The sequence below is a fragment of the Synchytrium microbalum genome (assembly GCF_006535985.1).
Source record: "Synchytrium microbalum strain JEL517 chromosome Unknown SmJEL517_scf0016, whole genome shotgun sequence".
In the NCBI taxonomy this organism is placed as follows: Eukaryota; Fungi; Chytridiomycota; class Chytridiomycetes; order Synchytriales; family Synchytriaceae; genus Synchytrium; species Synchytrium microbalum.
In genome coordinates, this window is record NW_022158365.1 from 344,007 (window position 1) to 370,874 (window position 26,868).

The window sequence follows — 26,868 nt, forward strand, 5'->3', positions numbered from 1 at the left end:
TTCTTATAAAGCAGATATATTATACTCTTACAACCACCATGAACCGCGATCGCGTACCAGCCACTGACTACTTTGAATGCCTACGTATATGATAAAAGTTACAATGTATATATGAGAAGAGGAATTTGGTCCAATAGTTGAAGACTGGATCTAGAATTCGAAAATCCAGTCTTCGTGGAATTCTAGGTCCTTCAGCAGTGTTTTACAGGTATCAACCATTCCATCTGGACCACACAAGAAGGCTACCGACCCTTTCTTTGCACGTGGTATGTAATCCTCCATCATCTTCTTGTCAATTCTTCCCTTGCCATGCTTCCAGTTACTAGGTTTGATACCAGACAGAGTATAGTATATGCTAAACCGAGTTGGGTAGCGCTTCACCATGGCTTCCAGCTCTTTATACAGAAGAATGTCATCTTCGTTACGATTGGAATACAGCAATTGGATTTTAGGCGCATCTTTAGCAGCTAGTTTATCCAAGTCTGGCAGCATTTGCTGCAAGACATTATACATTGGTGTTATACCTGTTCCAGCGGCAAGCATTGTTACGTGTTTGACCTTAGTAACTACATGATCGTGTGATGATGCAGACGACGGGAGCAAGAATTCGTTTCCTGACCCATCCAAGTACTCTATATGGCCCAACGGCCCCTTTGCATCAATCGTTGTTCCGATTTTCAATTGTTCCAGAGCTGAAGTGAATCTACCCCCTGTCGGATGGTTTTCATCTTTAAAGTATATCTTAATCAAAATATCCATGTAACCGACGTGAGATGACGTTGATATCGGGGTATAGGCTCGGATTACGTTTTTCGATTCACCATCTTGACTAGGTATCTTCAGCATGACGTGCTTGCCTGTTGGCATACCCATCATATCGGTGTCTGAGAATTGGAATCGGAATATTCGGGTGTCGTGGTTGAGTATGTCCTTCTTTACGAGTTTCAAATATGGGGTATATGTGCGAGGATTAAAGGTGGTCACTTTATCAAGATATTCTGCGACGTCGTCTACTACCAGTTCACCAATTAGATAGTCCTTCAGCATCACGTGTGCCTTTTTCGAGTGGATATCATCAAACTCTTCGGTACAGTCGGTTCCGGCCACTATTAGTATACTATCGGCACCTCCAGGATGGGCTGTCATAAACGGCGTAGCGTCATATACTTTACCACTATGGACAAACCAGCAATCGTCACTGGTTTTGTGTTCTGCGACTTGCTTCATGGTGTATTTTGCCAGCGGTTTCGATGGCACTAGCTCAACAATCTCCTTGATCTCTGGTCCATTCATTGCTTTTAATAACGGTGAAGGAGCCAATGCGCCCGTGGCTCTCATCATTGGTGACAACAGACCATTTGCTGTGACCTACATGCAAAGAAAGTGGTGATATCGGTTAGTAAGCTTTCGTGGATGCACCAGAAGCAAGATACTAGGCAGGAAGTAAGGCTTACTGGCTTGAATTTGGGAGATGACAGAACAACCGAGTTTGTGTCGACATGTGAAGAATACATCCAGCCTCCAGATTGTGCTCCAGGCAAGGTTGGATGCTCGAAGCGTATAGAGCCGTTGGCAAGATGGTGAACACGTATTCTGAAATAGCAGTTGTTCATCATACCCTAATCGAGAAGATACAGTTGTTAAGACTCAAGTACATGAATTCAGATGATCGGCCACCACTTTGATTCAAAACATCAACATAAGCCAAAGTTAACAGCAAAGCTCACCATCAAATTCCATGTCATCTTTTCAGGCTGCGGTGATTGTCCATCCCAAGCTCTGACCCATAATTCCTTACACTTGAGAACGCTTGCATCTTCAACTACGTATTCCCAATGGAACCAACTCCAGTATTTACCACGCCGTATATACTGTTGTGGGTATGGCAAGATGGTGGCGAGCTTCCAAGACCCACCCTGATCTAGTGATATTTCAATCCGGCTGACTTTACGACCTCCTCCTGTATAACTATAACCCTTCATAGTGTATGGTTCTTTGGCAGGCAGCTGCAGGACTTCGTCGTGTGAGGGGCTAGATATACAACTGTTCACATTCAGCTCGTTGATGATGTACTCTTCTTTATACCACCATTCTTCCTTGTCGGCAACTTCACTACTGGTCACTACGGTGGGTAAGACCCTGTTGTCGAAGTAGTGGTAGTATAAATCGGATTCTTTGCTTGTAACTGTTATACGAGACAGCCATTTCACCATGCGTCCACCGATATGACCAGGAATTATCATCCTTATTGGAAAGCCGTGATCCGGAGCGAGGGATTTACCATTCATTTGATAAGCGACTAGTACATCTAATCAACCAAAACTTCATAAATATCAAAAACGGACGCAAATGGGAAATTCAACGAAAGGAGACGAGGGCATGACTCACCACATCGAGGATCCATAGCAGTGTCTATGGATATACTAGTACCGTACTTGCCCTTTGGTAAATCCTCCACACCCTCAAAGCACACGTACTTTGCCTTTTTCAGATTTACTCCAACATGTGTCAACAACTCTCGTAGTTGTACACCCTTCCAAATCGAATTTGATAAACCAGCAGCGCCCCAATTGAATCCAATACTCTGCTTTACAGCATTCTGTTCCTTCCTTCGATTGCCTGCACACACAAGTAACACAGGAAACTCCTCGTGGGGCATATCCATAATTTCCGTCATTGTAAAAGATTGTGGTCTCTCGACAAGTCTAACAAAGCGAATAAAATAAGCGAAAAGACGCCTATTCAGCTGTTACAGGCTCGAGACTGATGAGTTTCTTACCCTTCTATGGTCAAACGGTGAGACACCTGGTCGACCTTGGGACAATAGCCATGATTCCTCACAAAGTGATAAGCTACAGGCGTCAACCATCCCTGCTTCATCAGCAATGGAAGTGGCGCTTCGCAGTTGAAGGGGTGCCTGTCCCAGTAAGTGGGTAAGCTCGTTTTTCACGCCCATTCCAGCACACAAGTAACAAAACATCAAGCACACCTGCCAGTCAACCGAACCAGCTCCTTAGCTCTTGGAACCCATGCATCAGGTGTAGGTGTATCTACATGCAAGTTAGATCAAGTTACCCACGGTATACTCAGCTACTTTCTTAAGCACAAAAACCAAAACACATAGAGTTTTGCCATCACCAACCTCGAGGATCTATGGTGTCAACGACGATTTCTTTCGGATAAATGTGAACGATTTCATCGTCATCGGCAGTTGCACATGGCTCCTCCTCCAGGTGTCCCTTGGATTCAATGGAAACACCTGAATCAACAAGTTTCAGGGGCATCTTTTGCGGTCAGCCAATACAGGACGATAAGAAAATTTATGGTTGGCAACTATTTGGATAATTCGACACTTAGAAATTCTTGCAATTTGATGAAACTCAAAGACTCTGTCGTCACGATAACCGGTTTCCAATTGGAACGTTTTGTGTAAAAGCTAATCACTGGCTTTGGACGAACTGTAACGCAAATGGTCTTTGATAACCGGTTTTGAAAGACCTTCGGATTCGACCTATAGACCCTCGTTATCTGCATCCATGCTTGGCCACAGTTAGTGTTTAGTTCCAGTTTAGTTTCCAACATTCCTTCATTCTCAAATCCACCCAACTCTGCCTTCACTTCACTTCAAACCCATACAAAATGTCTGAAGTCATCCAAGAGAAGCCTACTCGTGCCTGCCCTAATCTCTTTCCCAAAGAGCTGATAATCGACGAGGTTGATGGCAAGGCAACCAACATAAAGTATGTTGATCTTAAATTGAAATTCTTTTTTTGATCGTCTTTTTTTCACCACAACACTGATGCTAATCATTAATGTATCTGTTCTTAGGCTCAACTCTCTCAGGAGGCCTCATATGAGATCCTTCCATCTGTCTTGGTTGGGCTTCTTCTCTGCCTTCACAACCTGGTTTGCTCTCAACCCCTTGCTCAAGAAGACCATTGCCCCATTAATCGGAATCACTGCTGGAGATGTAGCTAACTCGGTGAGTCACACGTTTCATACTCGTGACTTTGTTCCCAAGCTTTAGGCTTCTTAAACGCCTTTCAACCTTCACGTAGGACATTGCCAACGTCTCTTCGACTGTCATTGCTCGTTTCTTCATCGGGTAAACTCATTTCTTTGTTGATTCTGCTATTTTTCTAATTCACGGCTAGTTGCTGACTTGAAAACTCTCGTTTTAGTGGTTTGGTTGACAAGTTTGGGCCTTCTCGTGCTATGGCGTTTATTTTAATGGCTGGTAGTCTCCCCATTGGCTTAGTCGGTTTGGTTAACTCAGCTGGTGGTCTCATCGTATTGAGATTGTTTGTTGGTATAATTGGTTCAACATTCGTACCTTGTCAAGTAAGTCACGTCACCACGTTTCTTCCCTGATTACCCTCATCGACCAAAAACTTTCCTTGTAGTACTGGACCACCGCTCTCTTTTCAAAGAACATTGTTGGAACTGCAAATGCCATTGCTGGCGGTTGGGGAAACATGGGAGGAGGATTCACCTTCTTGATCATGCCTCAAGTCTTCAACTTGATGAAAAGTAAGTTTGAATGTCCTAGTTTGGTTCCACGATCTCATTGACTCAACTCCACAATCATATCTACTAGCCATTGGTCTCTCTGTTGGCAACGCCTGGAAAGTAACCTACGTCTTCCCCGTAATCATTTGCTGGATTGTCGCTATACTCTGCTTGAGATTCGGAGATGACCACCCTGTGATAAAGACCCTTCCCGTCGCCGCTGAAACTGAAATCCTCAAGGACAAGCCCGAAGAAGGTGCCACTGCCGTCATCGACACTATCGCGGCTCCTACTCATATTCTTGGCGGTGCTGCTGAGAAGGTCCCGTACTGGAAGATTATGCTACGAGCTGTCACTAACCCCTACGTCATCATTTTAATGTTCTCTTATGGTAAGAGTTGGAATGCATCGTAATATATTCGAACCCTCAACATTTTTCTAATCTTTCCTTGAACCATTTACAGCTTGCTGCTTTGGTGTCGAACTCTCTGTTGACTCTCAAATCGCCAACTACTTTATTGGAAAGTATGCTTTGGATCAAACTACTGCTGGACAACTCAGTTCCATCTTCGGTCTCATGAACGTAAGTTGTGTGTTTCTGTAACTCCTATTTTTTGGGATTAAAACACATAAGAGGTGCTCGAGACTGCCGAAAGATTTTATGGTTGACCTTTTGTTTTCATGTTCTAGTTCTTCAGTCGTGCATCTGGTGGACTTTTATCGGATCTGATGTTCCACTACTTTGGAATGCGAGGAAGAATAGGAATTAGCGCCACCTTCTTCTTCATCAACGGCATTGCTCTTATCGGATTTAGTTTCGCAGACACTTTGGGTGCCAGTATTGGCTCTATGGTTGTATTCTCATACTTTACTCAAGCCCTGTGCGGTACTACCTTTGGTATTGTCCCATTCGTTGACAGCGGAATTATGGGTGCAGTGACAGGGCTGGTCGGTGCTGGTGGTAACATTGGAGGTGCTATTTTCAACTCTATCTTCACCGCCTATGTCACAAGTAAGTTGTACTTTCAATTTTGAACCATGTACAAAATACTGATGGTTGTTACCAAACTTGTAGATCTCTCTGGTGGCTTCAGAGTTATGGGAATAATTGTACTCGTTTGTGGATTCTTGCCAACGTTTGCCCTACGAGTACAAGGCTCCATGTTGCTCTTCAAGACCAAGTAAAGGCTTCATATTTAATATAATGGGTGATTTTAGATTTTTTTAGATGTATATGTGGGAACCATTAATTAGTAGTTAGTGACAAAATATACCGTGCCGTTCCCCCACACAAGAACACTTGTCTAAAGTTGGCCATTCAATTCATTCATTCTGTCTCTATCGCGTCTCATTTCCAAGAACTCAATTCAGTTCCTTCATGTAGTCATCAGCGAGATTACTTTGATGAACCGAACACTTTATAAAATTTGCAGAAACCTTAGACTTTTTTAAAGCTACAAGAGACATCAAAAACTTCCTCAGATGATCGCTATGCACTCAGCCCTTGAACTGGATTTTACTCGACGAGATCAAGGAGCGACTCTGACGTTTGTGAAAAAACACGTGTTTAGCTATTCAAACTATTTGGCTTATCGTCCCTATCAAAAGGCCTCGCATAACGTCATCAGAGCCATGGTCTAAACCAGTGGGGTCTATTCCGGTGGTCTACGATCGATGGGCCCTCGGAAAGACCTAGAGACCATCCTGAGCCAAGATAAGGAGGTCTTTCACAAAAAAACCAGTATCCTTGAAGGCTTTGAACGACTTATTTCCTCGTGAAAACAGTTGTAGAGGTCGTTAGCTACATCATAATCTCACATTCTCGCCGTCATTGTTGGGGGATCGATACAAAGTTTTTAGTTTTACAAGTCGTTGTCTAACTCTTGTCAGTATCTAAGAATGGCTGTAGACGAAGAAACCAAAAGGTAGCCGTCGTTAAGCTCGTTTTCAACCACAATCATCTACAAGTACAGCTTACCGAAATTTTGTCATAGAATGCACGTTGTTGTGTGCGGTCTTGGAATGGTCGGCCTGCGCTTTATCGAAAAGTGCCTTGAACTCGATCCAGATCGAAAGCTGATAGAGTTTACTGTGTTCTGTGAAGAAAAGCTTCATGCGTATAATCGAGGTACATACTGGGACTTTCAGTTGAACTTTCGCGTTGGGTTGATTTCTTGGATCTGTTGTTTGAAACCCCATGTCTTAATCGCTAAACCTTTTCTTTTTTCACATATTATCTTAGTTGGCTTGACCAACTTTTTCGCTCACCGTGAGGTCGAAAAGATGATGATCCAACCTACCGAATGGTATGCCGAGCAACCAAATGTCACAGTACACGTTGGTGACTCGTGTGTCAAGCTCGATACCGCAGCCAAAGAAGCTCACTCTCAGTCTGGACTCGTTGTCAAATATGACTATGCCGTACTAGCCACTGGATCCTCAGCTCTTGTTCCACCTATTCCTGGTCGACAAAAGAAGGGTGTCTTTGTCTACCGTACTTTGGACGATTTGCATAGTATTATAGAGAAGGCAGCTACTTGCAAGAGAGCTTGTGTATTGGGAGGTGGTTTACTGGGTATCGAAGCTGCCAAGGCTTGTTATGATTTGGGTCTTGATACTACCATAATTGAACGTAATCCTTGGTTTATGAATCGGCAACTGGACGAAGATGGATCTCGACTATTGCAAACTCAGATTGAAAAGCTGGGTCTTACGCTTAGGCCGGGCGCCATCACCAAGGAGATCATAGGACCTAATGCATATCATGAAGGATCTGACGATGGTAGCGGTAGTTCACACTCTGACCTTCTCGCTGCAGATGATGTTGTTGCTGGTTAGTACCATCTATCAATGTTTCTTCCTTTTCAACTTGGGTTTTTTTTGAGCCGTAGTTTACCCTCCCATTTCATGATCCGTAAGGTGTCATATTACAGAATAACAAGGTCGATGCTGAAGCCGAAACCATCGCTACGGATATGATTGTCCTGGCGTGTGGTATCAAGCCAAGAGATGAATTGGCAGTAGCTTCCGGGATCACTGTGCATGCACGTGGAGGTGTCCTAGTAAATGACTCTCTGGTTACAAGTGACCCATTCGTGTATGCAATTGGTGAATGTGTAGTTCACAACAACTTTGTGTATGGTCTTGGTAAGTGACAACATCCCGAGTTTGAATCTGCAGTTTTTCTTCTTCAGGTTTCTTTTTCTCAGCTCAATGATCAGTATACTTATATGAATATCGATTTTAGTGGCACCTGGTTATGACATGGCCGAAACAGCTGCCAAAAACATCCTAAACATGGAACCCAGACAGTTCACTGGCGCCGATATGTCCACCAAACTGAAACTTCTTGGAGTCCACGTGGCCAGTTTTGGAGATTACTTTGCTCCTGTTTCCACCTGCATGCCAATAACATACCACGATCCTTTTGAAGGAGTCTATAAACGGCTGCTCTTCTCAAAGGACGGTAGTAGGCTTCTCGGTGGTATTTTAGTTGGTGATACGAACGATTACGGCCGATTCTTGGCTACATCAAAGCAAAAGTCAAAGCTACATACTCCTCCTTCTGAATTCATTTTGGGCAAGAAGGGTGGTTCAACTGAGGGTGAAGATGCTTCCTCGTTACCTGATGATACGCAAATCTGCTCTTGCAATAATGTTTCAAAGGCTAATATTAAAGCCGCTGTCAGGACTAAGAACTGTAACTCTATTGGTTTGGTGAAATCATGTGTAAGTGACAAAAACATATGGTCCTTTACTGTTGTTGTACTCGCTAACATTACATTCCCATTTACTTAGACAAAAGCTGGAACTAGCTGTGGAGGATGTGTCCCTCTCGTTACCGATATCATGAATGCAGAGCTCAAGGCTATGGGTCAAGTCGTAACTCAACACATGTGTGAACACTTCCCATACTCTCGAACGGAAATGTTTGAGATCATCAAGGTAAACTCCCGAAGTTCTTGGTAGTCGTCTTTAAAACTCACACTCGACTCTCTTCTTTTCAGGTTAAGAAACTCAAAACATTCCATGATATTATCGAAGCTGCAGGAAAGAAGGGCACCAGTGGATGTGAAGTATGCAAGCCAGCTATCGGCTCTATAATAGCCTCTCTCTTCAACGAGTTGGTCATTGCCAAACCTCATGCCGGTCTGCAAGATACCAACGATCGTTTCTTGGCAAATATCCAACGTGGCGGTAAGTGGCACAAATTTCATGTGCAAACAAATAACCACTCCTGACGATACCACTTCCAACAGGCTCTTATTCGGTTGTGCCGCGTGTCCCAGGAGGCGAAATCACTCCTGATAAACTGGAGCTCATAGGACGTATTGCCAAAAAGTATGGTCTTTACACCAAGATTACCGGTGGTCAACGTATAGATATGTTTGGTGCTGCCAGAGAAGACTTGCCAGATATTTGGGCCGAGTTGGTAGAGGGAGGTATGGAAAGTGGTCACGCTTATGGAAAGGCGTTGAGAACGGTCAAATCTTGGTAAGGCGTTGAGAACGGTCAAATCTTGCATTGCATCTTCGACGTTGTTTTGGCTGCCATGTTTCGGAATTGGAGAACTCAGGACTATTTATTTGCACAGTGTTGGAACAAGTTGGTGCAGATACGGAGTCCAAGATGCTGTTTCATATGCAGTGTTTATCGAGAATCGATACAAGGGTATTCGTGCACCACATAAACTCAAGGGTGGTGTCTCAGGATGTGTTCGAGAATGTGAGATTACTGTTGTGTTTATGTCATGCTTCTTATTCGCAACTGATCCATATTTTTTGCAGGTGCTGAAGCCCAAGGCAAAGACTTTGGGTTAGTGGCTACTGAAAAGGGCTATAACCTCTACGTCTGTGGTAATGGTGGAAGCAAGCCCAAACACGCTTTACTATTGGCTCCTGACGTATCTGAAGATTTGGCTACCAAATATCTCGACCGCTTCTTGATGTATTATATTGCTACTGCTGATCGTCTTCAAAGAACGGCGCGATGGCTTGAGAAGATGGATGGAGGCATTGAATACCTGAAGGCTGTTATTATTGACGACAAGTTGGGCATCTGTGCAGATCTTGAAAAGGAAATGGAAGATTTGGTTGGATCGTACTTTGAGTAAGCTGAGTTCCTTTGTTGCCATTGACAGGGTTGAAGTTCGTGTGTCTAACTCGACCTCGCATTAATAGTGAATGGGCTGCTGTTGTAAATGATCCAGTACGACGAGCTGAATTCAAGGTAAAGACCTCATTCCATCAGATACGTCTCCGTTTTTTACCACACACAAACCCGTTCCTTTCCCTCTCGTTAGCAATTCGTAAATACTGACGAGAAGCAACCTGTAATCGAAATGGTGGAAGTACGAGGTCAGAAAAGGCCTGCAGATTGGCCTGTGGAGAAGAAGGAGGCCAAGAAGGAAGAGGAAGCACCAGTAGTTGCTAAAGACAATGATTCCTCGCCACTCAAGAAGAAGACGTGGCCTGAAATGTCTTGGAAGACTGTTGGAACTGTCGATGACTTCCCAGAGGAAGGAGGTGCTACCATTAAATACGGCGATTCTCAAATCGCGGTGTATAACTTCACTTCAAGAGGGAAGTGGTATGCCACTCAAAACGTAAGTGCTTGCTCCCAACCTCTTCAAATATTTATTTTTTCCTTCAGTGCCACTTTGTTTGATTTCTTCAACCACAATATACTAACTTTAAACGTTCTACAGATGTGCCCACACAAACAGGCGTTTGTGTTATCATCGGGTATCATAGGCTCAGAAGGAGAAATCCCTAAAGTGTCTTGCCCAAACCACAAGAAGAACTTCTCATTGGAGGACGGAACATGTATATCTGGACAGCCAGAATACAATATAATGGCATTCGATATCCGAATCGAAGACAAGAATGTACAATTACACCTCCCGTCAGAAGAGACCTTGAATCCATATCTCAGCACAAAGAAGTGGATGGTAAAGACGGAGCAAATGAATGGCGTCAAACCATTTTATGTTGGCAAGGATGAAGATACCGGTATTGAGGTGGAAGATGCCTCATGTGGTGGGCCATGTGGTGATGAGAAGTTGGATTGGTAATTTTAATAGAGAGAGGAGAGGGGGAGGATAAAGGGAGGTCTTGTACTTAGTTAGAAGTGTTTTAGTTAGAACAAATAGTTGATATATCCCAATCGTTTTTGTATTCCTCACACATTCAATTAGACACAAAGAAATCAATATTTTTGACATCGGATCGTTTTGTAACGGGAGGTTTCTCTTAAGTCAGGATGATTATCAGGCGCAATATACGTACATCAGAGTGTCAAAATGTTCTGATTGCTGTCTATTTATAAAACTGTTTCACTGTGAAAATCAAAAGCGCGTCTAAACAAGCCATTTTCGGACAACCCATAGTTGAGCTTCGAGGTCAACAACACTTTGTAGCATCAGAAGCTGTGAAATCGAGTACTAGGATGTTCCGGCCATCAGGAACTGGAACTGGACTAACTAGAAGATCTAGAAAACCTTGACGAGCGACCAGCTACCAACCACCAAACGAGGCGTTCAACCCACATTTCCACGAAGCTTGCTCCTTTCAGATGCGGCACTTATTTAAACTGTCTGCATCTATAAATGTACTGGGATCGAGGGCAGTGTCTTGGATCTTTCGTTACCCTTGACCGATCGATAGTTGTTTTGGGAGGCTGATGAGCATGTGCAAAAGAACATAATCAACGTGGAGGTGAAATGCAGATTGTATCTACAAATAGCAGCAACAGCTATCTCAAACCTTGATGAGCCAGCTCAGGTATGCCATTTGTCTTGACTGAAGCATCATGTCAAGCGGCCTTTGAAAGGATAACAAACGTTAGCAACACGTCCTTCACCACAAAACTGGACTTGGACTGCAATGACACGGCAATATACGATGACTGAGCTACTGCAAATGTGCAGCAAACACGTCTTTCGCTCTTTCCTTGTTTTCTAAAATCACAATCTGTGAGCAACGCTTCCAAATATTCCCAACATCCAATTTTAAACAAGAGAGAGCCAGTCTAGGCAAGTTTGAGATATAGGAGTCCGGTCCAAGTGGTGCTGATTTTCCTGTGGAATAAGTGGTGCCATTGCTATCTTGCCAAGTCTACTCTGGGAGGTAATTGGTCTTGATATACATCCAAACTGAGCTTTATCATTCAAACACCACAGGTAACTGACTCATGTTAGTACTGTTTAGGGTGTTCTGAGGGTGCTACCTAGTATCATATATTAACAGCTGGATATATTTACAAGTCGAACGTAAGTCTCCTCCTATTTTTCTCTGTTGAAAACACGCCAACTTTGCAACAAAAAATACTACAACCCAATTTTCTAACATTACACCATTCCTGTTATTCTTTGTAGACTCAAATGAGTGGCGGTTAATACCCTGCTTCTTCATCGTTGGTTGGACCAATGCCTCCAAGAAGTGCCAATCCAATGCCTCCAATGCCGTACTTTAATCCTCCTACTGCTTCTCCACCGCTTGGATATAGTTACAATCCCTGCGCTCAACCGCAGCAACGGCAACAACAAGAAGAGATTGAAAATCAAGAAAACAATTACAATGCACAGTTACTGCACTATATTCAGCAGCAGCAAATGGGTCGAGGACAACATTAACAGCAGCAGCATGTGAGGCCACCACCACAACAATTTTATCACAGTCAGGACAACCCCTTCCAGCACTCGAACTCGCCACGCAATGAACAGCCCAACAACAACAGCACTATGATCCTCCACGGAAAACCAGCAACAAAGTGAAACGAAGACATCCAAATGACTCGTATGATGATGGCCAACATGATGGCAGTGGCAAAAAGATGAGCAAAAGAGTGGTGGTCATTGTCATGTGAATTTCTTTTTTGTTGGTTGAGAAAATCGAGTCGCCATTACCCAGTAGTCCAAAGGTTACAAGACCGTGCCAATGCGATAAATGCAGCCTCTCGTGTCGTGAAAACCGTGATTGTAATCAAAAGACCAGGTAAGTCCAAATATATTCACTCTTCAATCACGAATGACGACGAATTCTTGACTAATTGTTATCTTGATTAGAATATGGGTTTTTCCGAATGCGCGATTTCTGCTGAATCTCCAGCTTTAGCGTTTGCACGCGATGATGTCGATCAACGCAATGGTATCAACACAACTAACCTCCCAGCTCAACGCATATCTCAATACGATAATGAACGGATGAGGAAGAAACCAGAAACAGAAGCACCACGTTTGTGATGGTTTAAGGGCTACAAATGGTAGTTTCACGTCACAAAACTTACTCATCACTACATTGTATTATATTCGCCTCTTGTGTTTTGACGGATGCTGACGTCGGTGCTATACGCTTGGAAACAAGGGCTTCGTTTAGAGATGCTTGGTATTCGTTGTTGTGGTTGCCCTTTTCGTAACACATTTGCTTTGGTTACTTTCATTGTGAAGCTAATGCTCTCTGTTTTTTTCTCTTGAATCTGTAGTGTCTCCTTCGTGACTCCCCTTGTTCACAAGTTTCCAGTATCTGTATAAAAGGGTTTGTTTGAAGGTCAAAAAGCTAATAAATCACCCACGAGTTTGACCTTGACTGGATGTAGCTCAAATTCTGTTTTGAGATTATTGGGACGAGAATACAAGTATAAATGCTCTGAATGCGGACAATCCACAAACATTTGTATTTAAAAATGGAGACCATTGTGTCTGATCGTTTTTCATTCCCATTGTTCGGTCTGCCAATGACTCAGAAACCGTGTACCAGTTTCCATTCCGGACTGTTTTGGGGCAATTGGCTTCTGCTATGTAAGTGAAGGATTATGCGCTTGCCGTGATGGACATTCGTGGTGTCGGCTTCAGTCGTCAATGGGTTCTCGAAGCCGACATGGGCTCTCCCACGACCAAACGGACTTGAAGGTACATGGGATCTAGACATTCTTACAGAATTAGGCCTCATGAAGAAACCTTGTGCGTGTTGGAAAGTTTTGCAGTACTTGCCTGCATTGATTTTTGTGATCCAAGTGTTTCAAACCTTGTGGGTATTGACCTTCTCTCTTTTCTACTGACATACAGGTGCTGTCACTGAGTCGTTTGAAGCTCTGAATAAACTCTTTCTCAGACTCGTGACAGTCAACACCGCCAACACCAACAATGCTACCGACGACAATGTCATAGACTTCACAGACATTTCACTCGCAACCGTACAAACAGAATTTGAGTCTGTTACCTTGTTGCTTTACATAGATGATCACCCAGTCTCAATAGCTAAGATTCTAAAGAGATTTGACTTGTCCGCCAAAGATGAACAAGCCGAGAGAATGTTGGTTCTTTCATTCATGGGTATCGGTAGAGCAGTTGGTATTATTGGAAAAGCTTTCAAGACACCTCCATCAACTCCTAAGGAGCAGGAGTCGTAAATTCATCGCCGAAAGAAACTCGGATATATAGAAATGTGCCTTAGGATTATGTGTGGTTTGAATCGGATAGTGTGTTGCAAAGGAAGTGTGGTGTGATAGGATGTGTGGCGGGATTAGAAAGATAGATAAGGAGATTATTTAAGGAAGGGCTTTTTTGTATTGGTCATCACCCTCATTTTGCACAATTTGAAAAAACATAACACTCATAGTACAAGGAAATCATGCTCTCCTTCGATTCGGGGAGCTCGCAATGCGACAATCGAAACTCATCAACACACTGACTTACATTGCAATTCTGAGAAATTATGCTATTCTAAACATAAACTTGCAGTCTACAAAACATGAATCCAGCTTTATGTAACTAACCCAACACACACTACACTCGTCCAACATTTCTCACCTCGACCATTGACGTCCATCCCTTCCAACCCTCTTGTTACTATTAAAAATCTTTTGATGATCCATCTTATTCTTATTCTGATACCCAGCTCCGCCACCTTTACCATATCCACCACCGCCTCCACGTCTCACAATCGGACTCCCCCTTTCAGCTCCTCCACCCCCAACATTTAGATTCACCGACGGAGGCACCGAAAACCCAAAAGCCTTTGCCACCTTTTGTAAATCCAGCTTCCCGACATCAAATATAGCCTTTTGGGAATGTGACGCATATGCCTGTAGATACGACCGATATCCATCTCGTGCAGACTTGTGTAGATAATAGTTCTTTTCCACCAGCTTTTCAAGTTGCGACTGCACATTGGCTACTTTACTTTGTGGGAATTGGTATTCGTTGAGTGGTACTTTGGCTTGCTTTAAAAAGCGGAGGAAGCCAAGTTCAGATGGGAGCAGGAAGAGTAGTGCTCGTCCTCGACCACCTGCACGAGCAGTACGACCTACTCGGTGTATGTATTCGCGTGGATCATCTGGTGGATCGTATTGGATGATCCAGTCTACTGCTGGAATGTCCAAACCTCGAGCTGCTACATCGGTACATAGTAAAACACCTGATTCGGCATTAACAAACTCGAAAAAGGTGTTTGTTCGTTTTTGTTGTTTTTGACGACCCTAAGTTGCAAAAAATAGATATGAGATTTCAGATTGAGAAAGGAAAAGGCTAGGACGAAAAAAGATATAACAACTGGAGACCATTGCGATGAGTGCTCACATGCAAGTCAAGAACAGGTATGTCAATATAGTTCAGCAGCTCAGCATGGTACTTGACAGCATTACAAGAGCTGAAGAAGACGATAATCTTCTTTTTCGGATTCTTCTTCAAGAACGTAAAGAGCAACAGGAATCGAGCTTCACTAGTACAAACAACATATCCCTAACGAGGCAAAAAAAGTGTCAGATAGCCAAATATTGAAGAAGAGCTGGAAGTGTGAACTCGTGACTACCACACAACAACACACCTGTTCCAATCCTTCGACAGTCGCCTTCTCCTTGTTTTCATCAACATTAATGTACAAGGGTGCCTTCTTCAATGACACACGAGCCAAATCATCGACCTTGGTTGTTTGTGTAGCAGAGAATAGCATTGTTTGACGTTCTATACGAAGAAACAAGGAAATGTTAACTGCATACCTATAACGTCAATAGAGAGATGGGTTTCATGATTGACGCCTCAAACAGCAGATTTGTTTTATCTTCCGTCGCCACATGAAGAAGTGAAAACGTAAAGAGCCATTGAATGTGGAATCCCTTTCGTTTGCGAGCATGACGGTCCAGTTCGCAACAAACAAAAAAAATGTGCAGTGACGATTCACATAAGCTTACCAGTGGGAAGAAGCTTGATGATTTGATGCATTTCTTCTTCGAAACCAACTTCCAAGATTCTGTCAGCTTCATCAATGATTAGAGCCTTCATGTTCTTGAATATGAATCCTCGGGTGTTCTACAAAGTGACCAAAAAAGAAACCAGTGAGAATCAGCGAGCAATGTTTGTTTAACAGGGAAACCAACCTGAAGATGATCTAACAATCGACCAGGAGTAGCAACAAGCAAGTTGACACCTTTAGCCAACTTGTCAGCTTCAGCTTTACGATTAGCACCACCCATGATGATACCAAAAGTCTGATGATGATGTTTGAGTAGTTCTTTGGCAACACCAAAGATTTGTAATGCCAATTCACGGGTTGGAGAGATGATTAGAGCTCCTGTGCCTATTAAGTTAGGTTGAAGTGTTACCGTCAACGCGAGAAGGAGCAACCACTGGTTGCAAAAAAAAATGCCTAGTGGAAGTTTTAAATGCCACATATCCAACGTACCATTTCTAGGCTTAAACTTCAACCTACACAGCAGCTCAATAGTAGGAATCAGGAATGCCAAAGTTTTACCACTACCAGTCTTTGCAGCACCCAAAATATCTCTACCAGTCATGGCAGGTGGAATGGCACGAGCCTGCACCTCAGTCATACTCGTGAATCCCATTTCTTGAATAGCCTTCATGGATGGTTCTGACAGATTCAGTGATGCAAACTCTGATGAAGAGCTTCCTTCAAGGTATTCGGCAACAGCTGCTTTTGGATTACTGGTATTATCGGTGGAGGTTGACTCTGTAACTTGATCCGAGTCTTCGCCTTCTTCTTCACTGGCTTCATCGTCGTCGTCATCGTCCACAGTATCATCTTGTTCATCGTCGTCTTGATTAGCATTGGCATCGTTTTCTTCAATACCTTGATCAATGTCGGAATCGTCACTAGCTTCATCTTCCAGACGGTTTATAGGAAGCGAATCGACTTCCACATTGTCATCAGAAGCTATTATCTCTTCAGCCGCGTCCTCCCAGTCCTCTTCTGGAGACTCTGATTCCTCAACTATTGGTTGGACAACTGAAGAAAAAAAGTTTTGTATGAGCTTTAAGAACGATCTCGATGCAATGCAGTGTGAAAGTGAAGTACCTTTTACTTTCTTGTGAGTTCGCTCTTCCTCGGAGCTGTTCTTGGATGGTCTTTTCTTCCCCATTTTGATTGTATATGTTTTGTGCGTTTGGAGCAAAAAAAAAGTCAAAGGTTGAGTTGGACGCAATCTTTCTGACAGAAGCTCAACAACAGCATGGGATTCACGTAAATCATATATATTTGAATTTTTTTAACGTGCAGATCTAACTTAGACTCCACTTCGACCGCGTGCGTTGAACCACGGCACAATTCGACAAATCGCAAAATGAGCTATCAGCAGAAAGAAAGTGAGTTCTCAAGCGATGACCCGACAGTCACAGCGCAGTCTCAAGATATACTACAACCAACAGTCTTCACTACTGGGTCACGATTCAAGTTTCCAATCTTTCGACAAACAAACAACCAAAATCCTAAACTTGCAGCCGTGTTACAAGAGCTATCGGGCTACGAAACGTAAGATTCTTGAGCTTTTATGTGATTCTGAAGTCTTTAAGCTCTTTCCTACATGCGTTTCATTTGAATCGGTTGAGCTTTGCATTACATTTTGACAACTTTGATCACATAATTACCGAAGTACTCGAGCTGAACTTACAATTACATTTCTTATAGGACTCCAGCTGAATTTACAATAATACGAGGATACGTACGTCGCGTTTCCACTTACACGGAAGGAGGTGCCATCCTCGGAGGCTTATCGACCTTCTTCATTGGTGAGCAACATACGACCTATCCTGCTCAGCTTGCCAACTGGTATACCTGCTTTATCTGTTAATTTTCATGTGCTGATGCTTAACTTACTGCAGGCCGAAGAAGGCAATGGGGGCTTTTCAAACGCCTAGCATTTTCAAGTTTTGGCCTTGTCTTTGGAGCTATCTCTGGATTCAGCCTTGGTTAGAATTTGTATATGATGGCCAATTCATGCTCGTGGCTAATCCCTACTTGTCTTTAAAAAGGTCTTGGTAGTGGGACGGATCTCCGAGTTGCTCTACAAGGCACCGAAATGGGTTCCAGGATTGAACGAGCATTGTAAGTCAAGTACACTCTCCTCATGCTAGTTCTAGCTGTCCGTTTGCCTGCTGATGAACTTATATCAACTTTCACTTTGTAGGAAAGGACTGGAAGCTGGAAGGCCGTATCAAAGGCGTGATCTCAACTCCAATAGTCGTGATGGTGCTCCGTCACCCTTTTCGTCGTCTGACGGAGATAACGAATTCACGCAAACACAAAAAACGTCGCAGACGCCTCAAAGAGTCAACCAGTATGGAGATCCAATCGCAGAGGACTGAACTGCTGCTCAAAATATCTTGTATATTGGTTGACGACATTGACCCCATGCAAAGTATCAAACGAATATCATGAGGTGCACTCTTGCTATTACGCACTTATTATCACTGCTTAATACCGACACCCTACTTTGTATGTTTTCATAAAGAATGTTCAACACATCAACACAAAAAACACAGACACAAGAAAAGGACGCAAACGGTTCCAAAGCAAAGCGTGTAAGCCGTGTAGATCCCTAAAAGTTGAATGATACCGTGATCGTGTTCGCCTGTACAACCTAAAATTCGAATGCAAAATGCTGAATCGACAGCGCCTCTAGTATCATATCACAATCACTCAGGCAGCATTCAAAGACAATGAGTATTTACCAAGAAACTATATTGTTGACCGATGACCCATCTGACACTGCTGAAGGGACTATATTCCTGGCCAATGACCCTTCTGACACTGGACTATCAGAGCCTCCAACAACAGGACGTTTAAATTTGAACAACAAGACATTGACAAACAACCCAACGGAAGAGCTGCTTTGAGGAAGGCGCTCTCAGGCTATGAACCGTACGTTTATCAGAATCATTTACAAGCTTCTCATTTGTCTTTGATCTTGCACTTTTGTGGGTTGTAATTTGATGAGAATTGAGAATTTTGTCTCACTTATATGCGTAACAAAACACCGCTCTGTGCGTGATCTGAAGTCAATCTTTTGTTTTTTTCTAGTACTCCTACTGAATATGAAATACAAGAACTACGAGAACATAAGAGTCAAGAAGTCAACTCTATGATAGTTTATTTATGGGAGGTTTGGCTACGTTCCTAAGTAAGTATGCACGCGTTTTCGCTCAATTTCCAGCGATGTCTTTACTGATTCCCTCGTTTGTAGGTCGAGGAAGGCAATGGGGTCGCTTGAAGCTTTTTACGCTTACAAACGCAGGAATTGTATCTGGTGGTGCCACGGGAATGGCCTATGGTAAAGAATTTGTTTCTCCTTAGGAATATCTGGTGCGCTGATATGGGCCTAATTGGTATTTTCTTGGACAAATTCATGGTGTTGCTACTGGGCAAGACCACCTCAAATATGCCCTTCGCGGTAAACGGACCAGAATTGCAAGAGCAATGTAAGTAAGGGACAATCAACTTTTATCGGTCAGTTTCTTCAGTGGACTACACCCTCATATGTCGCTTTTTTCGGCAGGAGGACTCAAAGGTCAAGCTACGGGATGATGCAAATACACATGACGTGCTTCATCTGAACCACAGAAGTCGTCGAAACACCTTCAGCAGGTTGCAATCGTGTAGGTCTTTGTAGACCTACGAATCGTGGGTTGTTGTATTAGCATTATGTTTGGCTGTGTTTGAATTCTTGGCGTTGATGTTCGCATTACCGTCATGTCTCCTATCTTTCAGCGATGTCGACTAAAAACTCTTCCTTCATTAGTAGTCCTACTGCATACGCAATTTTACAAGAATTTCAGAATCGAGATGGGATTTCTGCAATTGCTGGTCTCCTTGCTGGAGGGTTGACTACGTTTTTCCGTGGTTAGAATACAGGAGTTTCTATGCGACTCCAATCTCTTAACTGATTTCCATTGATCGTTCATAGGTAGACGAAGACAATGGGGACGCTTGAAACGCTTTACGCTCCCAAGCGCTGGAGTACTTGGTGGTGGTACCACAGGAATGGCCTTTGATAGAAGGATCAATTGTCTTTCACAAATTTGATAGGCAGGCGTATGTTAAATTAGTTTTTCACTGTTATGACAACAGGTCGTGGTACTGGACGAGATCTCAATGAAGGACTTCGCGGCACTGACATGAGAAAGAGAATCGAAGGAGCTTTGTATGTCAAGCGCCAGCATAGTTTAATTGTCGTGGAGCCCTTCCTTCGCATTTGTCAAGAAACTCACATCATCTCTCTTGGCAAAACTGGACTGGACCCTACTACAGGCAGAGTTGGCAGTAGAGACGAATATTATGCCATTCCTCTGTACCTGGGTCCGCGAGTATAGTAATCGAACTGAATGAAAAGTGTGTCAAACACATTGTACGCTACGTGTTGGTAGTTTGGTATGTGCATGGTAGTTTGGTCGAATTTTGGTATGTAGTTTGGTCAGGTTTGGTAGATTTACGTGTATGTTGTTTGAGAAACATTTCCCACATTTGAAGCATCGTCACAGGAGATGTCCAGTCTTTTTTTGCATCGCCATGGTTTCGACATTCATAACATCGACAGCTTACGTTACCGATTTCTTCATGCGAGCTTCGCGATCAGCCCTTCAAACTGCCTAAGCTTCCATCTTTCCCACAAAAAACACACAGTAACATCAAGATGTCGTCCGTGGAAGATCTGTCGCTAATAAGGAACAAGCAGAAACGAGAGGAGCTCTACCACCGTCTAAAAACAGAAAAGGCTCGTCTCAAACTGAAAAAGAGACTCGCAACCCGAAAGCAAGAATCCGAACATCCAGAACTGAAACAAGAACGTCTAGCTACCAATGTACCAAAGACATTAGAGAACACTAGAGAGTTTGATGAGACTATTGTTGGTGATGATGAAGAGGTATAGTGCCTTATTTGACTGTATTGAGTGGTTTTTTGAAAGAGATCAAACAGGACGCTGACGAAAAAAAAACTTGTTATTTGTGAACTTTTACAGGTTTTGCAAGAAGAGGAGACAGATGAGCTAGCTGGATACTTTAATGGAGCTCGGCCAAAGATCATGGTTACTACAAATAAGAGAGCGACCGCTGTATGTTTGTTACTGAACTGTGTCTTTTGTGGAGTTCAACTTCAGACACCGAAGTGTATAGGAGGAATCCATTTGACTCCTTTTTTTGCACCGTTTTAGGACATTTACGAATTCGTCAATGAAATCATAACAATCTTCCCCGATGCGCAATTCGTCAAGAGGCTGCCACAGTTTGATTTGAAGAAGGTCGTTGAGGTTGCTAGAGAACGAGAGTTTACGGATATTATTGTTGTTCATGAAGATAACAAGATACCTAGTAAGAGCTTTTGCTTATTTGTGAGAATACCTGGTCGATTTTTTTGTGCTGTGGGAAACTGATCGCTCTCGTCACTATACAGATGGTCTAATGCTGATACATTTACCTGATGGACCAACAGCCTACTTTAAATTATCAAGCATCAAGCTCAACAAAGACATTTCGGTAAGTATAAATTGAATTCTCAAGTAGCTCATAAGGACCAACGTTCTAATTCGTACGCTCTGACATATCCTTTTTTTGCAGGGCCACGGTCGAGTAGCAGCCCACAACCCAGAACTGATACTGAACAACTTTTCAACGCGATTGGGTCACACTGCCGGTCGTATGTTTGCCGCTCTCTTCCCACAAGTTCCTGAATTCCAATATCGACAAGTGGCCACGTTTCATAATCAACGTGATTTCATCTTCTTTCGTCGCCACAGGTGTGCACAAGGAGATCTGTAGTGTCTTTTTTTGTTTCTGTTACGCGAAAGACAGTACATTCTCAACCCCATCTTTTCATCCAAAAGGTACATTTTCCAAGAAGGAAAACGTGTAGACTTGCAAGAAGTCGGACCTAGGTTTACACTCAAGCTGCAATGGTTGCAAAAGGGGACTTTTGATACCAAATTTGGTGATTATGAGTGGATTTTCAAGGTGAGTATTGTGCACTTTGTCTTGCGAGATGGTACGTTTACTGATATGACATTGTTGAATTATCTAGCCCAAGATGGCAACAAGTCGAAGGAGGTTCTTCTTGTAAGGATCATGGGCAGTCTTTACTTCAATTATTTTTTACTCTCGTGTAAATATAGTCAGAAGTCCAGTAACTTATAGGTGTTGTAGCTGCGTACGTGTTTTTGAAATGCTCTTGCCTCTACGCGTCAGTCCTTGTTACAAAAGTCGTAAAGCTCTCCTTTAGCTTCAAAAAAACACACATACGAAAAAAGGGGATGCATCTCATAACAAGGCCCAACATTCGCCCACTCCTACACAGCATCCGCACATTCTATACATGGAAGGTGCCGGCATCCACTCCACGCCTCACACTAGACGATGGCAGCACGCTCATCTACCGAAACCCCAACAAAGCACATCCATCCACCACCAGCCCGACTTTAAATCCAATAGCAGCAACGCATCTCCCACCGCCCATACGCAAAGAACCATCATACCCACGGCTAACACCCGCCCAAATCACCAGAATCGCCGAACTGAGGAATTCAGATCCAGATTTATGGACTGTCAAGACACTTGCGACTGAATTTAATACATATCCGGCAATGATTATGAGGATTGTCAGGGTGCCTGATGATAGGAGACAGTATCTGGTCGGCCAGATGGATCGCTGGTGGGTTGGTCTGTCGACGAACTCTAAAAAGAGGGTGCTTGATAGGATTAGGCAAGTGCACAGTCTGGTTGGAGCTTTGTTGAGATACATTCGCTAACTGTACATTCTATACTCTAGGAGAAAAGCTTATTGGTGAAGAATCGCAAGTCGCATATAATCTCCTAAATGTAAATAGCATCACACCACAAGCGTAATAGATACAGTGTGGGTTTCATTCATGAAAAGTACAACGTTAGAATGAAGCTGGATATGTTGAAGGAAGCAAATAGCGAGATGATGTACATAATCAGTAGCAGCCCTATTGGCGCCAGAAATATCGTTGTGTTTTTCAGGAATGGAAGTGCTATGATTTGTCAAGTAGTGTTAGATTCAGTAAGCGTGCATGGAAAACAGAACCAAACGACACACCATTGTATCCCTACATCCAAAAATCAAATGTTAGCACAGTGCGAACGGAGGACTTGAAGAGAAAGTCTTACCAAGAAGGTAATAAAGATATAATAGGAAGCAGCAGCCAGATATATCGTATTACCCAGAAACAGACAAATCCACCGTTGCTGTTTCACAATGGGTATAAAGAAGAATTGCAGGACATATGTCATGAGAAACATTGGGAAGAATGAATTACAATGCACGTCGAAAGCGTATGCCCATTCCACCGATTGCTCTACTGAGTGCATGTGGTGTTGAATGAGGAAGCGATTTGAGAAGGCCCTGTACAAAAGAGAGGGTGTGAGTGTTGCAAAGAGCAAAAAATGATTTAGAAGTTATCGAATACCATAGTAAAGTGGCCACCACCAGTCCAACAACAACAAAATCCACGAATATCATGTACAGCATGAGTTGTAATGTGCCTACAAAGCCTTGTGAATATGCGATTCCGTAAGCGATTGAGGTGACTACATAGATTATAGGTGGGTTAGCTGGTTGTCTTTCGTTTGTGTTTGACAACTTCACTTTGCTTACTGGCTAGACATAGCGATAACAGGACAAGGAATGCAGGATCGTCTCGAGCCCATTGGTTTTTGGTTTCTAAGGGAGTGTGTAGTGTGTGTTGTTTCAAGTCCAAACACAAAGTAACGTCTGTTCTGAAGTAAACCCAACAGCAAGCTTACGTTTATGATAATATATATTCCGATATCTATGAGAGAGATAAAGTTAGATTACATGACACGACTTGAATGAATCGAACAAACATCAAAAATGCTTCAAATCACATCAACAATGTGTCAGTGCACTTACACTCTTCTTGGCGATATACACAGATAGAGCATCTGCCACAATGCGAATTCAAAATCCATGGCCGGGAAACTCTTCATCCTCCTAAAGAAATTAATTGGATTTGCCCTGTTTGCCCTCCTGGAGTTGGGAGGAGTTGACGTTGAGGGCGAGCGTGGATTTGAGGATGTCGGCAGTAGTAGTGATATCGAGTCACGAGACCCGTTGGTTCCTCGCATCATATTAAGTACTGTTTATGTATGTCTAGTTGGTTGTGGCACGCAAGTCTTGGTTTTTAACAAACGAATATCGACTTGTGACAAGAGACGCTCAATCAAGAAGCGCAAAATGAGCTCGTCGGAGGAGGAACTCAATAGGAAGTGGGATAGATGCTTGTCAAACACGTTCATAAAGGTATGTTCGTATTACGAGCTTGGTAAAAAAGCCCTTTCAAACGAGAGCTTGAATCTTTCGGCTGCATCTCAAACGAACGATACTAAAGGAGTCTATATTCGGTCTTTATCACAGGGGGCAACGATGGGGGCTGCTGGAATTGTGGTGTCGTTTGTGCTTTTCAAACGTACGTGCTCAACATCACATTTGGTGTTTGGATTTGCATCTCAGGAGATGATGAGCGTCTTGCAATCGTTGAATACCTACACTGGTTGAATCGCTGGGATACTTGTAAAGCTTTCCTTTTTCAGACGGAACTTTGACGTCAAATTGAAACTGGTTGATGGAGTGCGACCAGCACTTTCACCCACCAACACATCAAAGCTCTCTTTGGCAAATTCATCTTGGATTCAAGCAGAGAAAGACAAATACATTGACTTCAATCAAATATCAAATGACTTATACACTCAATTAAACATTACAGGTCGAGGGTGGCCAGTCGCTCTTTTCACAGGATTGGGACTTGGTGCTGGTTATGAAGATTGTGCTTCGAGCTTTAGAGTCTCCGTCACTGCTCCTGCAGTAATAGCTCCTGCTCCTGCCAAGTAATAAGTCACAATCACAACCACACACATACACCAATTAAAAACGATGCAGAATTATTATGTCGCATACTTATGTTATAAATATATACCTAGTTGGTTTTGACTCAACTTAAAACACGTCGCAAATGTTCGCAGAACGGAGAGTGTGTTTTACAGGAAGAGAGCGAGGAGCACCCAAATTATATATGAGAAGGCTACTGTGCAAATGGTACAATCCTTACATGATCATGGCATGGTAAGATGGATGAGGCTTCTTGACCGTCTTCTTCTTCTTCATCATCATCGTCTTCACGTCCTCCACCTCCATTGCCAGCCCCTTGACCATCATCACCAAATACCCCAGCATATGAAAGTGTCACGTCACCAACAATAGCCGTAAGCTCGGCCTGCAACTGCCCCATAATGACAGGGTCTGGATGAAGAAAAAAATTAAGTCAGTGCTGACATTCAACAGCGCGTCAAAACAGTTGTCAATCCAAAATATAGCATACGGATCATTCGAAAGACATAATCGGCCATGGTAAGGATCTTAAGATCACGGAAGTCTTGATCCACATGATCGTTTGTTATTCTTGAATATATTAGAGGCTGCAATACTGTCAAGGGACTCAATCGGTTAGCACCAACAAGAGGCAATATACTACAGAAAAAGAGTTCCAAGTTGGCTGCTAGTGTTTTGCTTTGATGAGTCATGGCCAAGTATGTATGACTTACCTGTGTCCAACAGCAGCAGTCATAAGCTTTATTATTGCTGCGAGGTCCCAGCCGTCCTGCATGGCTTCAGAAGCAACACGTTCGTTTCACAATCTCATCCATACCAGCCTGACGTAACCCAGTGATATGATACGATAGCGGCATGGCGTAGAAGGTAGGCCTTTATTGCTCGCATAGTGACATAGGCTACGCCCGCACCGATTTGGACGGATTGCGATCCCAAAGATTTCTTACACAAGAGCAGATCGGAATCTAACAAGAGGTGAATGGGAAATGGTTCAGTACAGTTAAAAAAGGAAATGTTTTTGATCAAGCGGTTTCACAAGAGATAAATGTTACTATTACCAAGAGCAGGACCAGTACTGGAGAGCATAAACTTAGCAAGAGCGAGGCGAGCTCTCTTCTTCCACGGGCCTATAAGAGGAAAAGTGAATACAAGGTAGAAGCTAGCAGTGCGTACACAAAATTGCTTACCACGCCCACGACCTTTATGGTTGCGCACCGTTTTCCCACAAACAGACATAAAGTTGCAGTTTCCACCAACTTGGACTGGTTGAACTACAGCGTCTCCATCTCCAACGTTACAAGACTGAGTTTGTTGATGAGTTTGTTGATAAGGTTGTTGGTGCTGAACACGAAGCCCATGGCGTTTTCGCTTTTGGGTTGAGGAAGAATCCTTACCAAGTGGCAATGAGATGAGTTAGTAACGGTACAGATACCTCTGCAAACGAATAGATTTTTTTTGCTTTCTTTCTGACTCAAATTAGCACTTGCAACAGCAAGCAAACAAGTTGTGACAGTCACCAGGCAAGTGCATGTCACCGTGGGACAGCAAGCTCAACAGACGTCAACGGAACTCCCATCCCTCGATCTGCACCTCTTTGAACTTTAAGGGAAATGGATCAAGTCTATTTATTAAAGTGCTCTCTACCACCCAGAGGGGACCCTTTCCCTGCTCGAGTTCGCGAAAAGATCTCTCTGCTAGGAAGGCACGACCTTATGGGTGGCATTTGAGGAAGAAGAAAAGCAACATCCATCATATACTAACTCCGACACACTTCATCCTTTTGCCGCTTGCCTTTGTTGCAGCAGAATCAACTCCAGACACGCTACAACCACCGGAAGCATTCGGTACACCAGTTACTTTGGCAGCTTTAGGATCTTGTGGGTTTTGGCGAGAAGGTAGCATCTTGAAGAACATCAACACAGTTGATTAACGTACTAATCATTAAACCATTGATTGTAGTAGGAAGCAAACAGCATGATAAGCAACCAATACTTACAGCAGCATTTACATCTGGTTCCAGGCCAGCTTTCTTGGCATCAGCCTCCAATCGCAAACGACGACTCTGCCAGATCTTCGCAAGTTGGACAGCTATTTCTGCAGCGTACCGGGCAGCCCAATCCTCGTACGATTCTCTGTGTTTGCCGTTCTGAGAGAATGTGAAAAGTAGCGTTAGTAAAATGTCGGTGGTGATCAAAATGTGCATTGAACTGCG

At 43.2% G+C, this 26,868-nt stretch overlaps 6 protein-coding genes across 6 annotated transcripts; 3 read left to right on the top strand and 3 right to left on the bottom strand.

The window, feature by feature from the left end:
- Nucleotides 1–150: 150 nt before the first annotated feature.
- On the bottom strand, nt 151–3,284 carry SmJEL517_g03240 (uncharacterized protein; the record flags this gene model as incomplete). Its single annotated transcript, XM_031169168.1, has 7 exons — nt 151–1,368; nt 1,455–1,619; nt 1,728–2,308; nt 2,389–2,705; nt 2,780–2,917; nt 2,990–3,050; nt 3,143–3,284. 7 exons carry the CDS (start codon nt 3,282–3,284, stop codon nt 151–153), a joined length of 2,622 nt encoding a protein of 873 aa, XP_031024843.1.
- A 355-nt stretch (nt 3,285–3,639) lies between these two features.
- Nucleotides 3,640–5,694, top strand: SmJEL517_g03241 (uncharacterized protein; the record flags this gene model as incomplete). Its single annotated transcript, XM_031169169.1, has 9 exons — nt 3,640–3,740; nt 3,829–3,982; nt 4,059–4,105; nt 4,182–4,341; nt 4,404–4,530; nt 4,598–4,900; nt 4,974–5,092; nt 5,200–5,521; nt 5,585–5,694. The coding sequence occupies 9 exons, from the start codon at nt 3,640–3,642 to the stop codon at nt 5,692–5,694; spliced, it is 1,443 nt and encodes a 480-aa protein (XP_031024844.1).
- Nucleotides 5,695–6,408: 714 nt separating this feature from the next.
- SmJEL517_g03242 (assimilatory sulfite reductase (NADPH)) lies at nt 6,409–10,582 on the top strand (the record flags this gene model as incomplete). The annotated part of the gene is made up of 13 exons (XM_031169170.1): nt 6,409–6,434; nt 6,504–6,637; nt 6,752–7,342; nt 7,429–7,656; nt 7,757–8,238; nt 8,308–8,454; nt 8,517–8,706; nt 8,769–9,003; nt 9,104–9,234; nt 9,297–9,618; nt 9,690–9,738; nt 9,812–10,114; nt 10,217–10,582. The coding sequence occupies 13 exons, from the start codon at nt 6,409–6,411 to the stop codon at nt 10,580–10,582; spliced, it is 3,204 nt and encodes a 1,067-aa protein (XP_031024845.1).
- Nucleotides 10,583–14,313: 3,731 nt separating this feature from the next.
- Nucleotides 14,314–16,884, bottom strand: SmJEL517_g03243 (uncharacterized protein; the record flags this gene model as incomplete). Its single annotated transcript, XM_031169171.1, has 7 exons — nt 14,314–14,985; nt 15,086–15,247; nt 15,333–15,469; nt 15,697–15,814; nt 15,883–16,082; nt 16,188–16,751; nt 16,821–16,884. 7 exons carry the CDS (start codon nt 16,882–16,884, stop codon nt 14,314–14,316), a joined length of 1,917 nt encoding a protein of 638 aa, XP_031024846.1.
- Nucleotides 16,885–20,430: 3,546 nt separating this feature from the next.
- On the top strand, nt 20,431–22,633 carry SmJEL517_g03244 (uncharacterized protein; the record flags this gene model as incomplete). Its single annotated transcript, XM_031169172.1, has 9 exons — nt 20,431–20,661; nt 20,758–20,850; nt 20,950–21,106; nt 21,189–21,271; nt 21,353–21,531; nt 21,619–21,745; nt 21,813–21,847; nt 22,086–22,447; nt 22,557–22,633. The coding sequence occupies 9 exons, from the start codon at nt 20,431–20,433 to the stop codon at nt 22,631–22,633; spliced, it is 1,344 nt and encodes a 447-aa protein (XP_031024847.1).
- A 21-nt stretch (nt 22,634–22,654) lies between these two features.
- Nucleotides 22,655–23,713, bottom strand: SmJEL517_g03245 (uncharacterized protein; the record flags this gene model as incomplete). Its single annotated transcript, XM_031169173.1, has 7 exons — nt 22,655–22,782; nt 22,848–22,857; nt 22,919–23,153; nt 23,218–23,338; nt 23,406–23,471; nt 23,555–23,580; nt 23,682–23,713. The coding sequence occupies 7 exons, from the start codon at nt 23,711–23,713 to the stop codon at nt 22,655–22,657; spliced, it is 618 nt and encodes a 205-aa protein (XP_031024848.1).
- Between the last annotated feature and the right edge of the window lie 3,155 nt (nt 23,714–26,868).